The sequence below is a fragment of the Hyperolius riggenbachi genome, chromosome 4 (genome assembly GCF_040937935.1).
Source record: "Hyperolius riggenbachi isolate aHypRig1 chromosome 4, aHypRig1.pri, whole genome shotgun sequence".
NCBI lineage: Eukaryota > Metazoa > Chordata > Amphibia > Anura > Hyperoliidae > Hyperolius > Hyperolius riggenbachi.
The window spans coordinates 331,377,815-331,393,602 of record NC_090649.1 but is presented as its reverse complement, the minus strand read 5'-3'; the positions used below and the strand labels follow the sequence as shown (position 1 = coordinate 331,393,602).

The 15,788-nt window shown below is 41.0% G+C and overlaps 1 protein-coding gene across 1 annotated transcript in view; it reads left to right on the top strand.

Annotated features, from left to right (window-relative positions):
* The window catches only part of QPCT (glutaminyl-peptide cyclotransferase), a 45,252-nt gene extending 30,037 nt beyond the window's left edge, over nt 1–15,215 (top strand). The window contains exons 6-7 of the mRNA XM_068231817.1: nt 7,993–8,109; nt 11,603–15,215. Coding sequence (XP_068087918.1) covers nt 7,993–8,109; nt 11,603–11,748 — 263 coding nt within the window. The 3' untranslated portion in view covers nt 11,749–15,215. The remainder of the gene's footprint in view (nt 1–7,992; nt 8,110–11,602) is intronic.
* Nucleotides 15,216–15,788: the final 573 nt, after the last annotated feature.

Below are 15,788 nucleotides of genomic sequence, written 5' to 3'. Positions count from 1 at the left end.
TATTGTCCGCCTATGACGCGTAACTCTGTGAGAGTAGGAAGAGGAAGTGATTATGCGTCCCACGGTGGTTTTCTGGTTCCAACCAACTGGAGGAAACTTAGAAAAATCACTAGATGGTGCTAAACTCAGCTTCAGACATCTGCTAATAGATGCAAAGTTTTTCAGCTAAAAAACACATCTTTATTTTATATAGGATAAAACATACATATTTAATCTATATGGGTTGTAGCTAAAAAAGGGGAAAGTAGTGTATATATGTAGATCAAAATCTATTGGGGGAGGGGGAAAAAGGGATTATCATGAGGGAAAAGTTGAGATGTTATTTTTAACACTCATTATTCTCTACTGCTAAATATCCAATACTTTGTGGGTCATTCTATCCCTTGTCTATACTACTCTCATATCATATTTATAATTGGTTTAGCACCTCCAAAAATAAAATCGCTGTAATCCCACAATCCCCCACACTACAATCTACATCTACACCCCTTATTAAAACCATGCATCAAAGTAATTCCTGGAAAAGAGAGGCCAATCATTACACAAGCTAAATCTACTTATGAAGTTTGGGAGATCTAAGGGTCCAGAAAGCAGGCCATTTCAATAGCATCATTAAGGCCTTAAGCTCCTGTGGCATTGGTGTTAATTATCCATCTACTCTCTCGTCTCAGTAGACTTTGTTCCCTGTCTCCTCCTCTCGGTGGGATCTGGACCTGTTCTAGACCTGCAAAAAACAAACAAGTTGTATCTCCTCCATGTTCTGTTCGAAAGTGTTCGATCAAACGGGTGCATCCTCTCCCAGTTTCTACTGATTTGATATGCTCTCGTATTCGTTCCCTCACTTCTCGCGTTGTCATTCCAATGTAGAACCGTTGGCAGGGTCACCATACTATATAGACAACATATCTAGTTCTACATGTAATAAAATCTGTCGTTCTATTTTCTACTGGTCCTACTTTCAAAAATCTTCCTACCTTCATATGTGGGCATTGGGGGCAGTGGCCACATCTATAATTTCCTTTCAACTGACTCTGTTCTAACCATGTGGATTTTCTAGGGGTTCTAAACTCACTAGCTGTAAGCTTATTTCCTAAAGTCAGTGCCCTTTTAAAAGTTATCATCGGGGGTTTCTTATATATCTCTTTCAATAAGGGATCCCTTTCAATCAATTTCCAATGTTTCAAGATACTCCGCCGTATCTCTCTATGCATCAGAGTGTATTGGAAGGAAAAGGTTAATCTATCGCTATTAGCGTTACTCTGTTGTTGATCATTTTTCTTCTCATTATTGCTTCTTCCTTTTATCAAAGAGCTTCTTTCTACCTCATTGGCACGTTTCAGAGCGAAGTCCAGGTCCTCTGGTTTATATCCTCTTTTTTCCAAATTGCATTTCAATTCCATTGCTTGTTCCAGGTAGTCCTCTTTTCGGGTATTATTGCGTTTTAGTCGTAAGAACTGCCCATAAGGGAGTGCCTTGAAAGTATGTTCTGGATGATAACTCTCCTTGTGTAATAGCAAATTACTGCTTATTGGTTTCTTATACCCTTTCGATATGATTCTGGCACCCTCTATTTTCAACTCCAAATCTAAGTATGCCACTTTCTCTTTGCTGTATTCATAGGTGAATTGCATGTTTTCCTTTCCTGAATTTAAATACTCCATGAACTCCTCCAGGGCAGCTCGTGTTCCGGACCAGTACACCAGGACGTCGTCTACAAACCTGGACCATCTCCTGAGGAAGTTACCATGGGGAACGCCCGGGCCATACACATACTTCTCCTCCCACCAAGCCAAAAACAAGTTGGCGTATGTGCATGACACAGACGTCCCCATGGCTGTGCCCGACAGCTGCCAATACCAAACTCCATCAAACGTAAACGCATTGTGTGTGAGCACAAAATTTAGGCATTCACACACAAATTCTATGAAATTTTCATCCTTAAGATCGCGTCGGAGGAAAGTTTTCACTGCTTCAACTCCAGCAGTGTGAGGGATTCTGTTATAGAGGCTAACGACGTCAATTGTCACCAGGGCGTCGCCTATCTGCCATTCGTCTCCCTCAATACTTTTCAGTACATCATGAGTATCTTTTAAATATGATGGCACCTGTCGGAGCAATGGCCTCAGGAGATGGTCCAGATACTTTGACAGCCTCTCGGTCAGTGAACCCATACCGGAGACTATCGGACGTCCCGGTGGACTGGTTCGGGACTTATGTATCTTAGGTAGGTGGTACCATACTGGTCTCCTTGGGTATTCAGGTATCAAATCATTTGCCATTTTCAATGTCAAAAGTCCTCTCTTTACACCCCTTCTCAATAAAGTTCTCATAGAATCTTTACATTTTCTTGTAGGATTTCCTTTTAAACGTTGATATATTTCTTTATCCTCCAATTGTCTTAGAGCTTCGCTTTTGTATTGGTTTGCTGTCATCACTACTAGGGCACCTCCTTTATCTGCTTTCCTCAGGATCACCTCAGGTCTGTCCCTAAACCATTTAATGGCTTTTTCATCTTCCGTTGTTAGATTAGGTTTCATTTCTCTATATTTAAGGGCCTTCAAGTCGTTCTCCACCTGTGTTTGAAATATGTCTATTACTGATCCTGGTGTCACTGCAAAGGGTTTAGTAGATTTACATGGTCTAAAGAGTTCCTTCCCTTCCTCGTTATCTCTCTCATTATAGGGTTCATTTTCTATTTCTACCTCTGTATTACTTTCTAGCCATAAGCCTTCTAAAATTTCTAGATTTTTAAGATCTTTCTCATTCCACTTGATTTCTGGGGAGAATCCTACCGGACCTATTCTCTTTCTCTGTGCCTCCTCCCAACGTTTGTAATTTAAATCTTTCCTCTCATAGAAGTTCCTTATATTCATCCGTCTCACTCCTTTATATAGGTCTATTTTAAAATCACAAAAATCGAAGTTTTGGGCACACGAAAAGTTCAGTCCTTTATTCAAAAGATGATGGCATTCCATAGGCAGGGGTAGACTACTGATATTAATTACTTCTACTTGTTGTTCCTCTTGTAGAACTTTCTTTTCTTGGATTTCTGTTGCTCTTCCCGTCCTCTCCGGTCTCCTTTCCAGCTGACTTGTTTGTCTTTTGGCCTTGCCCCGCCCCCTGCGGATCCTCTTCCGTGCTGTTCGTTTTTTGACTGGGCATTCCCTGCATCTTGTTGCGAGAGGGGAGTACCGCTGTTGTCATTCCCTCTTTCATCACCACTTGACTCGGTATCTGTTGTCCAATAACCCTTCTTTTGCAGTGGTTTCTTTGGGTATGTGATTCTTGGTTTATTATATTTTGATTTATTCGAAGCCCATGTGAAGAGGTTTCCTTGTTTATAGTCATCTGTATCCCTTAGATATTTGTTCAGTTTCCTCTGTTTTATTTCCTCCTGCATTGGTACTTGTTTCTTTTCTATTCTCTTTAAGGATTTAGTGTATCTTTCCTCTGTTACTAGTTGTTTGTACTGTTCCTTTAAAGATTTAATCTCAGTAGCCAATTTCTTATGTTCTTCTTCTGTTCTCTCCAGCACTATATTCTGCAGAATAATAGCCTGTGTTGCGTGCGCCTCTCTCCATCTTTCCATAAACTTCACATCCGTTTGGTATTCCGCTGGTTCATAATATCGCCTGAACCCTCTTGCGGTTATTTGTTTGCTTTTATACTTTTTTAAAGTTGTCATTGTCCAAAATACTTTGATTTCTTTTTCACAGAGCCTCTCGAGTTTAAGCTCCACCACTCTTGCACCCACAGCTTTGTTTTTTGTGGTTGAGGTAGCCGGATTGTCGAACAGATTATCTGTATCGGCTCTTCCAGCTTCTATTGCTTCCTCATAATCACTACCACATCCAGAGCCAGAGTCCTCCTCTACATCTTCAATATTAAAATCGTCTTCATCCTCCTAGTCCCTCTGAATTCCGCGTGCACAAGTCATATTGATACACAAAAACGGTTTAAAATAAAAAAGAACAAAGAGACTGGCACTGCGGTCGTGGGGTCTTTTTTGGGGATTATATTCTGGAGGGGTTAATCTGGATCCGGGTAATCAGGGTATATACCTCCTGTGTGCTCTGGATGTTGAAGATAACACCAACCATATGCATAGAATGAAGAGATAGATTCATCCGGCACAACATCTGAAGGTTTAAGCAGTGACTGCTTTTTATTGTATCTGTGTTGCTGGTTGTACAAACAAGTCCATAAACATTGCACATGTACAGATGAAAAAACATACCCTATGGATACTTGCTGTGGGGCAGTGTGGGAGCAGCGGTCCGCCTAACAGCTGTTCCGCTCAGATGAGCTTCCTCTGAGGCTCCATGCGCGGTGGGCGATCGATATTTACAATCTTAAATAGTCCGGGCATATGCTCCGGCTTCCGCGTACGTCACGCCGCTAAAAACGTCACTTCCTTTCCTCTGTAGCGTCCTATGCGCATGCGTCAATAAATCCGCCTGACGCATGCTAAACGCTTGTGCGCATGCGTACTATTGTCCGCCTATGACGCGTAACTCTGTGAGAGTAGGAAGAGGAAGTGATTATGCGTCCCACGGTGGTTTTCTGGTTCCAACCAACTGGAGGAAACTTAGAAAAACCACTAGATGGTGCTAAACTCAGCTTCAGACATCTGCTAATAGAATCAAAGTTTTTCAGCTAAAAAACACATCTTTATTTTATATAGGATAAAACATACATATTTAATCTATATGGGTTGTAGCTAAAAAAGGGGAAAGTAGTGTATATATGTAGATCAAAATCGATTGGGGGAGGGGAAAAAAGGGATTATCATGAGGGAAAAGTTGAGATGTTATTTTTAACACTCATTATTCTCTACTGCTAAATATCCAATACTTTGTGGGTCATTCTATCCCTTGTCTATACTACTCTCATATCATATTTATAATTGGTTTAGCACCTCCAAAAATAAAACGCGGAAGCCGGAGCATATGCCCGGACTATTTAAGATTGTAAATATCGATCGCCCACCGCGCACGGAGCCTCAGAGGAAGCTCATCTGAGCGAAACAGCTGTCAGGCGGACCGCTGCTCCCACACTGCCCCACAGCAAGTATCCATAGGGTATGTTTTTTCATCTGTACATGTGCAATGTTTATGGACTTGTTTGTACAACCAGCAACACAGATACAATAAAAAGCAGTTACTGCTTAAACCTTTAGTGGTCTATTACTCCTTCAGCTACCAGAGATTTGTACATGTTGTCAGGAACCGGCCCGCGGCACGCCTGCGTATACGGTTCCCGACTGCGGGTTTGACCAGATTAAGCGGGGAACAGCCTTATTTAAGCTACAAACAAGGCTGGAACCCCTCAAACACTTCCCACTGCCACCACTAGCGTTGCTAGACATGTTCACTCAGCTATTGAGTGCTCAATACGCAATCTGCGTTTTCGTATTTGGGTCAGCTTTGCGCTTAGGCCAAATACGGGAACGCCACGCACCCACACACACACACAGTTGCAATCTTACACTGTCGTGAAGCAAAGACCCACTAACAGTCGTTCCGAACGATACTGTTAGCCACTCTGCTGTCGCTACTCGCACTGGCGTTGTTCGTACGTTGGGTCAGCTGCGCGCTTAGGCCAACGTATGACAAACGCCCCCACACACAATGCAATTACAATTTCATACGGTAGTGTTGCTCAAGCGTACAATTAGGCATGAACTTATACACGGTTACACTTCAGTCTCTTCTAGGCTATGAGTGTTAGTTTAGTACGGCAGGAGTCAAATTTATTAAATAATAATTTAATATTCTAGAAAAACATAGAACAATGCAGAACTTAATATATACAAAAAGATTACAAAAAGACAAAGTAAAAAAGTTACACAATTAAGAGTTACAAAGATACCACACACGGATATTTGCGTAAAAATAAACGGGGGAAAAAAGAACGTTACCAGCTTAGGTTAGAACGTTGTTTGACGGGAGGACGCCGGTTCGACCAGGAGTCGCGATCCTCCCTAGCTATTCGCTACCTCCGAGAGAAGACACTGGTGGCTGTCCTGGGCCACCTTAAATAGTCCGAAGTGTCCCCTGGGGCATTTAATGTCCAGCCCCCAGGAACTAATGCAGTTTCCCCGTTTGTGACATCACCGAACGCTTGTCATAATCCTTCTTGTGATATGCACTTCAAAGGGGGTTCCTGTTTTAGCTTCTTGAAGTTTGGCAGGACACAATGTCACCCATTGAACTCTGCAGACATCAAAAAGCTTCCTCCACATTATTTCCTTGGTTAAAGTGTATTTTAGCACATCCATGAAAAGATCGAATTTTGGTTACAGGTAGCAGTTTGCCTGTAATCCTGTTTACACTTACAGATTTCAAAGCAATTCCACTTCCGTTTTTAAAGTCTGTAGAAATTTCCAACCCCTTCCATGTAAATTTCCAACCTTCAGGTGTCCGCTTCCCATCCCCAACACTCTGGCAAGCTTGCTTTGTATGATGGGACAATGGCTGATTCCAGTTCAAAAGCCATGCCGACCAGCCTATTCTTCCTCAATTGGCCGCTAATTAGCAGTACACACAGTTTCCCCGGCTGGACAATGAGGGCAGAGGTAATGTACATTTACATGCAGACTTACATTATCCTTCAGATTACTCTGGCCAGGTGGCCAATTACTACCAAGCACAATACACATCTGAGGTTTTACCCAGTAGACAGAAAAAAGACAGAAATATGTTCTGTTATTATCCTTAACATTATCAGCACCCCAATATATCACCACACATGTCCCCTATCTGATGTTTCTCAGTGCCATTCTCAATTAGAGAAGAGGATGGGCAGTGATTGGAACAGGCCTAGTACCGAACTGTTTGCGAAAGGCATGTTATATACTATACTACTATATAAATATTAAAAAATAATAATAATGATGTTCCAACTGCACATACCAAAAATGGTGGGGGACAAGCTTTGGATATTGCTCCATGAGTGTTAACGTCGGCTCGGTGATCTTCAGGCGCTGTTGACCTTCCCACTGATGGAAGAGGGGTTACCCAGTAGTGGGGTCTAAGTGACCATAGGTCTTCACCCACACCCCCTTGAGGGGAGTGCTGGACTTCGCTGCTTAGTGCCCACCAGGTCACTACTGGGATAACCTCAGCTAGTTGTCAGGAGAACAACGACGCTAATGTGTGAGAAGAGGAAGACGTAGTCAGACAGTAGCCAGGGGTCCAGGGCAATCGCGCGGCGCACGGTGCAGTGCGCGCAATGCGCCCATTAAACCCTATGGGCGCTGCGCACGGAATTACGCGATTGCGCGCGTAAAACTTTGCGCGCGGGACTTTGCGCGCGATAAAGAGCACAAATCGGTGCTAACTCAGCAGTGCAAAGCTTATCACGCCTAAAGTCTTTTAGGCTTGATAACTGAGTTATCACCGCTTTGTGAATCAGGCCCTATGAATCTGCTCAGCATATTCAGATCATTGCAGATGCATATTCATGTAGTATGAATTCTCAGGGGTCCATGCTTATAGTTTAAAGCAATGTATACCTTGGAAATAGAAACTCAGCCTATGATTTAAAGATACACAATCAAGGTTTACTTTCAGTGAAATGTGCATGTTAAAAGGATGTATAGGCCCTAAGGTGCAGCTTGCTGAATCAAAAGGAAAAAAGGCATCTAAGCTGCAAATGGAGTCTCCTAACATTTTTAAGTACTGTACCAGCAAGGAGCTTCAGAAGGCAGAGGTGTGGGGCATTAGCTTGATTTTCATACAATAGAAGTTGACATTTGTATATGACTTTATTACCCTCCTATATCTCTGAAACTGCCACATTTTCTGATGTAGTTTTGTAGAAGGTAAGCTGTGGTTACATATTATTTCATCACATCCTTGACTTGTATTATACAGCGTTTTGAAAGATTTGTTTTAAATTTAGATAGATGGAGGAGTAACCTGTGTGAATCAAGTGCACCACCGCCAGATACAGTCAACTTATATGTGAGTTTTTTTTCCCCTTTTCAAGAGCGAAGACTGCATAACCTGGGGCTGCTGCCAGATCATCCACTAGAAAATTCATACTTTCTAAGCAGTAATCGGGCAAAGCAGATTGTGGACGATCATGTTCCATTTTTAGAACGGGGTGAGGAATAATATTTACTCAATAAAGAAGTCGTATAAATGTTGCATTTAAAATATTTCTTGTGGAGTATTGTAAATTGTGTTCTATTGCATTCTATCTGTTAATAATTTTCTATAATATAAGGTGTAGATTAGTACAGTTCTCATGAAAAATTTGGATAGTTAAAAAGTGAAAGTGACAATTAGGTTATCTTGTTTTCTTGGCAATAGAGCAATTTGTACTTGGACAGAACTCAGAGATAAATATCAAGTTCCAGCATCAGCATTTTTTAGGTATCTTCATAATAGGCATTAGCCTTAGCCCGATCACTTATCAAAGCCAAGGAATTCTCCTTGACTTCGGCCCTGTTCACATCTGAAATTGCAAAGCGCTTTGTGCGAGTGATTTTACCGCGATTAGCGGGGTAAAAACTCACTGGACACTTCCGCGATTCAGAGCGATCACAATCAGCGCTTTACTAAGCACTGCACCACGATCGCTCCAGAATCATGGCAAAAATGCTGTGGGTAACGCATTTTGCGATTGGCACTAATGGCAAAACGCCCACAATCGGCACCAATCGCAGCAGTGATAACACTGCCACAGGGTAAAATAGCACTAGGCTTTAATAAGCACTAGCGCTTTAGCAGGAATCACCTGCTAATCGCTCAGATGTGAATGGGGCCTTCAACATTATTTGAAGACATTATTTGAATTTGCTTAGAGGACCCAAACTGTGCTGGGACTGTCTCATTCATCTACTCACAGCTCTCTCGGCCTATATATATAATTATTTCAGGGGTTGGGATTCTGAGATGGATTGACAAATTGACAGGGAGGATTAGTTGGATTATTGGCAGAGGATCTCAAACTGTATCACTAGTGTATATGAGAAGGAATCAGCATAAAAAGTGCTAACTAGGTGGTTGCTGTTTACCTCCAGGCAAAGATTAGTGTGGATCCAAGATGCTTCAGGGGATGTTTTATGGATGCACCATGTACCAGCTATGGTGGTCATGCCCATGCTTGTTACTATTCTGGAGCAGGATTTTTAGAATATTACAGTCCTTATTGCGGGTTATCTGTCGGGACCAATGGCCTGTACTCTTTAACGGAAAGATAGGTGATTTGACTGCAGAAGAAACCAAATTAGCGTATTTCCTGTTTCTTGCCTCCATATGACAATAGTACATAACTGGAAGACTACGTATAATTTCAGTAAGGTTAAAGGACTTCCGATGTAAAGTAAAAAAAATCTTTGTTTTACTCACCTGGGGCTTCTTTTCTGTTGTGAAGTAAAAAAGCTTTGCTTTACTAACCTGGGGCTTCTTCCAGCCCCGAGCAGCAGTCTCAGTCCCTTGCCGCAGCTCCGGTGGATCTTGTTGTCCCCTGAAGGGGGCCAGAGGAAGTCTGAAGGGGGCTGGAGGAAGTCCCAGGTATGTATAATTCTTTTTCTTCTCGTCTCAGGTTTCTTTTAAAAAGCTGACGCTGTTGACGGCTGTGTAAGTTCTAGAGCAGACACAGCCGGCGCTCCCTATTGGTGGATGACGTCTTTAAGTTTATCGGCGGGCGCTGTTGGCACCTGGCTGATTGACATGTTGCGGTGCGGTTTTGGAAATCCTGGAGTGGACGTGGCCTGTGCTTTCCTGATTGGAGGTGACAGTCTGTAATGTAGAAGTGGACATTGTCAGCACTTTGATGATTAGCTGGGTTAAACATGGTTGCTGAGGCAGATGCTGCCTATGCCTTTCTGGTTGGCCATATGACTTCCTTGTTTGCATAGTCTACTGTGTTCGGGGAGGACATGGCTGTTATTCATTATATTGTTATACTAGCAAAATCACATATAGGGCCCTATCAAATTCATTTTTTCTCCTAAGTTTTCTCCTAGGAGAACATTTTTCATCTTCTGTTTAAATAACTTTTAGCACTCTGCAAATAAAAAAGTACCAAAAAGCAGGTGAAAAAGTACTGTCAAAATTATGCTGAACATCTTGCTTGCCGGTGGTTTAAAAGGTATTTTATTAATACAATAAAGATAAGATGTGAAAATATGACCTAGGAGAAAACTTGGGAGAAAAAGTGAATTTGTCAACAATGATTATATAGCCTACTTGTGTGTTGGCAAGACATTGGCTTTTTCAGTGGGGGTCATGTTGTGATCGATCACCACATGGGCACTATTTCTCATATTTGGCAGTATTTAGCATCATGTTGTATAAAGCCTCTCCTAGGAGGGCAGAGCTATTGGGCTTAGATGTTTATGCAAATTATACTGAAGACAGTTCCCCATCAGGTTCGCTCTTGTTGTTTATATTGAGCGGCAATGTGGTTATGTTTGTGCAGTATATTCTACAGCTTGAGAGAGAACCTGTCGGTTCAAAATTCAGGGCATTGCTATGGAGACCCATTACACTATTTGCTAAGCTTTGGTCTTTTTAATGAAGATGTAATAAAGTTGCTACTTTTAGACGGTGCAGATCCTTGAAAACAGAGTATGAAGTGATGCATGCCGCAGCTGAACACTGACAGACCACAGCTAAATGTCTGCTAGTGTTCAGTTTTGACATCTGTCACTTCATATTCCAGATTCCCCGGATCTTGATGCAGGTTATACTGCTGTAGCGCCAGCAGGACATATTTACTTATCTACTTATTCCCTGTCAGAGTTTATAGTGCTTCAGCTTTGGAAGATACCCTTCGATTGATCTTGCTGGCATCTTCAACTCTGAAGAAGCAGCTCCTCTCAAGCCACGAAATGCGCATTAGAAATTATGTTTTATATCTTTATTACCCTAGTTAAACCCTCCTAGGATTTTTTGCTTACGGATCAAACACATAAGGTTTACTGACCTTTTGTGAATATATCCCAACCGTCCTTGTTTCCTCTTACTCTCTCTGTAAATTCTGCTGTAGGCTCCACTGAAGTACAGTCTTCATCACCTTTGCCTGCCTTTGTTTTTCATATACATAGTTCCTCCAATCCTGGTCCTAAGCTACTTCTCTGCCTACATACTCACCTCATACATGTATGGTTGCCTTATACCACTGCTCTAACTGTCCAACCACCTAATACAGTACTTATTTTCACAAAATGTCAACTTTAGTTTAGGGTTTGTTGAATCTAAAGGTGCGTACACAATATACTAAACATTGCAGAGGCAGCTGGTCGGGTCTGTATCTGACAAGAATGTAGTGTGTGTACAACCATCCCAAAAGATCCTGAGCACCCGAATATCTCAGCCAAGCACATAGCTCCCCACCTTAAACTCTCTCACTAGAAGCCACTCCGTCATGCACCATCTTTCCCTCCATAGCACAGCCCTTGGCACCAAACTGTCACCTGACAGATCAAGTCCCGACCCTACAGGTGACAATTATTGTGCTTGTCTTAAAGCACCTTAATTACTGCATTCTTTCTGATTTAGAAATTGGTGATTGTAATTTGTAATTAACATGTGGACAGAACTAAGCGAGCATGGATAATATAGTAACTGCAGTTGTCTCATTACAGGAGTTCCAGTCCTGCACCTGATTCCATCATCTTTTCCAGATGTTTGGCATACATTTGAAGATAATGAAGAAAACTTAGATGCTTCATCTATTGACAACATTAATAAAATTTTACAAGTATTTGCTCTTGAATATCTTAATATATAATCATACTGAGTGAAGTATTTCATTCTGATGTTATGTACTGTGGATATTAGAGTTAATATACTATTTTTAAAAATACCAAAATACTGTACTGCAATAACTGAAATTAATTTCAGACAAAGACTGCAGAAGGAACATAGCTTTATGGAACATTGTCAGCACACGTTTTAATGATGATTGCCACATCTGGTAGCATTAGTTTTGGTTAGAGGCGTTGACCCTTATTGAATTCACTTTTTCTCCAGGTGATATTTTCACACTTTATCAATGAAATGCCTTTTAAGCCACCAACCAACAAAAATGTAGACCGTTCCTTTCACTGCTTTTTGATACTTTTTCAATTGCATAGAGCTGAAAAGTTATCTCCTAGGAGAAAAAGTGAATTGAATGAGGGCTCATGGCCCATGTGTAATTAACTTTTTCTCCTGAGTTTTTTCCTAGGAGGTAATTTTTCATTTTCTGCTTATAATAACTTTTCAGAATTTTGCAATGGAAAAAATACCAAAAAGTAGGTGGGAAAGTACTATCAAAACTATTTTAAGCATTTTCTAGCTTGCTGGTGATTTAAAGGCATTTTATTGACAAATTTGAGAATACCACTTAGGCCTCGTTCACATTATAAAACGCGGATGGCCGTGCGTTCGGAACGCAACGCATACGAACGCACGCCATCCGCGTTTCTATGCGTTGCGTGGCTGATCCCATTCACTGAAGTGAATGGGTCAGCCGCGCGTTTCTGCAACAAATGCGTGCAGCATGCGTTCCCGGACCGCACTGGTCCGAAACGCACGCAGTGTGAACATCAGACAGTGCAGTCTATGCACTGTCTGATGTTGTGCGTGTCTACCCCCTGCACGCGTTCCCGAAAGGCAGATGGGAGCGCGTGCAGTGTGAACGGGGCCTAAGGAGAAAACTCAGGAGAAAAAGTTGATTACCTATAGGCCCATGTATCTCTTGCCAAAAATCAAATTGACCAGTGCTGTTGTACTTCATCATAAATGCTAATGAGTCACTCAGGCCAATCCACTTGTAATCACTGCTTAATTATTAAAGTGGACTCCAACCATATATATTTTTTTAGTTTTGGAAAAATGGAAAGTCGTTAAAACCTCTTTAAGACAGGGAAAACACTTGACTGTTTTTGTATGCTCGTGTTAATCAATGGGCTAGTTCACACTCAATTGTGTTTTTCACACGCAGAAAAAAATGACATTCTGCATCATAATTCTGCACATTTTGTCAGTTTTCGCTATCAATTACATTAGCTGCTGGGAAAAAAACGCACACGGTTTTCTGCATAGAAACACACTTGGAGTGCAGAAAACGTATGCAGAAAAACACGTGCAGAAAACTGAAAGACAAATGTGTTCCCTGCTCAATGTTTTTTGTTGCCAGTGTCATTACTGGAGACATTTCTCACGAAAAGTGAGCTCTTTCCAGTGAACATACAAACAGCAATAAAGACTTCACATAGCTTTAAACTTTTCTTCATGCTCCTCATATGTTTTTGTTGCTGTCTGCCACGTCATTGGAGATCTAGCATAGTTTGTGTTGCATGACGGAGAGTTTCCTCTAATGGGAGCAAAGACAGCAGTAAAACTAGATAGCTCTTCTAATCCTTCCCCACTCTGGGAAAATGTTTTGTACAGGGCCACATTGATATCCTGTTGCTAGTCTTTATTACCTGTTGGCTTCTCATGAAGACACAAGGAATGGTGTTACATGTTAATTCTTCCATTATTCTTGCCTCTCCCTTTGTCATCTCCATACAGATGCCACAGAAGTGGCATTTCCTGTAATATAATTTTGGCCTCCCTATCTTCCACATGACTGCAGTCCTGGTCCAGCCCTTATCCCATGTAACCACATGCCCACTCTTTTCATTGGTACAGAAGGCTAGACACAATTTGTAACACCCTAGCATGCCTAGACTGAAGCAGGCAATTTTGATGGCTGTGCTGCGTTGGATTTGGGCACCACCATAGGCCGTATTACTGCAAATTCTGTTATTTAAAAAAAGACAGCTGTGGATCTGTTCTGTGACATAAGATACACACAGTCAGGAACTTAAATATCACCCAAAACCCAAAATATCTCTTCAGATTACATTTTATCCTTAATCTGTGTATAGACGGGGTTCTCAGATCTCTGTCAAGCATATCTTTCTGCTCTATGAAGATCAGAGAAAGGAAGGACAAGCAGATGTTCTGATACAATTCAGAGTTGGAACTATAACAGCAACGGACCAGGCAAGGCCTAACTTGCTGGATAGCTGAAGGGCGCAATCAATAAATCGGGTTTCTGCTGAAATCTGATCTGTATCAAGTGGTGAAAGGTGGTAAAATGAACTGTATTCGGATGTCAGGCATACAATTTGTACCTTTACTGAGACATCCGCCCTTCAAATGCCAGCCACAGACAGACAGGTCTCTAAGTAAGAGCATACGGTGTGACATTGCCCTTCCTCAAGCTACATCAGCCCACCAAAATCTGATTTGAACAGAGTTGTTCAAATAATGTCAGCATTATTCAATGAACTCCAACCCAGGTGAATGTGAGGAGAAAGGTGAATGCCAGAATCTGGGATACACATCACTGTCCAGTCATTAGTGGAGATAATTAGATGTCACCAAATGTCATTTGCATTATCTGGGATGTCAAAATATACCATAAATTCTACGCTAGATTGTTCACATGTATCCTGCATCCTATCTGCTTATCACACATGCCACTCACAGGCATTCAGCTCTAACCAATTGGCTGTGAACATGCTAAGACTACATCTTTCATCTATGTTGAATACATAGCTAACTGGAAGTGGGCTACCAGGAAAAAGGTCCAAAGCTGGGACAGTCCCACAGAAATTGGGCATTAATATGGTTACTATGGTTACTAGTAATGCTAACTTTTATTAGATTCGTAGTAATATATAATTTGTCTATTATGTTCTATAAATTATTATCCAAACAACTACAAATGGAAACTCTGACTTTTCAGAGCTTTGGAGCAACATAACAAACTTTGCACAGTAAGAATTTGTTGTGTTAGTGTTCAGCAAAGAATAGAAGAATCATTCCATAGTATTGCAGATAGTCACTTTCTACTACAGTAAAAGAGAATGGTACTGGTTTTCAAGTCTGGCATTCATGCGCATCTCTGCTGCTTCCAAGGTTTAGCTCACAATGGATTCAGTGATAGGTGATCACTGGGCACATCTTCCTCCACATATTGTCCTTTTAGAGAATACATGTAGCAGAAATTGATCATCTCTATAATCAGTTCTGTATTGATAAAATATATAAAATCAATGCCTTGTCCAGTAAATCAAGGATTCTCTCTGACATTCATTGTAGGCTGATGAACACATCTCTCCAGCTATTATCACAGTTTATGTCGTGCGTATATATCTTTATGTATAATGGTATGTTACATATTGTTTTATTGTAAATAAAGTTGAAAATGGAATCGCTTCTCTCTTTAAGAATTTTTCTTACTTTTGCAAGCTTGTACATCTTAGAATTTCCATACTGTGTTTGCACTCCCTTTACATAATACCACGTTATTTCTCTGTACACACCACTCTGTTATGAACTGTTTAGTGCTTCCAGTCTAATGTACAAGTCCTCTCATGCTTGCTCACTGTACTGTATGCTTGTAATGGTTATTTATTAGCGTGCTGTGAGTGGCTTCACTTTTGTACTTTAATTACTGTGTGAAGTTGCATGCAGGAAGCCAAAATGCTTTTGAAGGGAAATATGCAGCAAAATAAAATTCGCTGCCAGGTTTTTTAAAAGTCTGTTATTCTCAGCCCTCTTACTTTTTGAATTTATTTAATTGTAAACATTTTTGGAATATGAAATTAATATACCAGAGATCTGTTTTACAGCTTCCAGTTTTGCTAATCTATTACAATTTTATTACAGTAGTATCCCTTCGTAGTAAACTCCAAAGGACCGGGACATGTTTTTTCCTATATCAGAAGCTTATTATCTCAGAAATTGTTATACTCAAGCACATAAAGTACTGTATCTTAATTCAGTTGA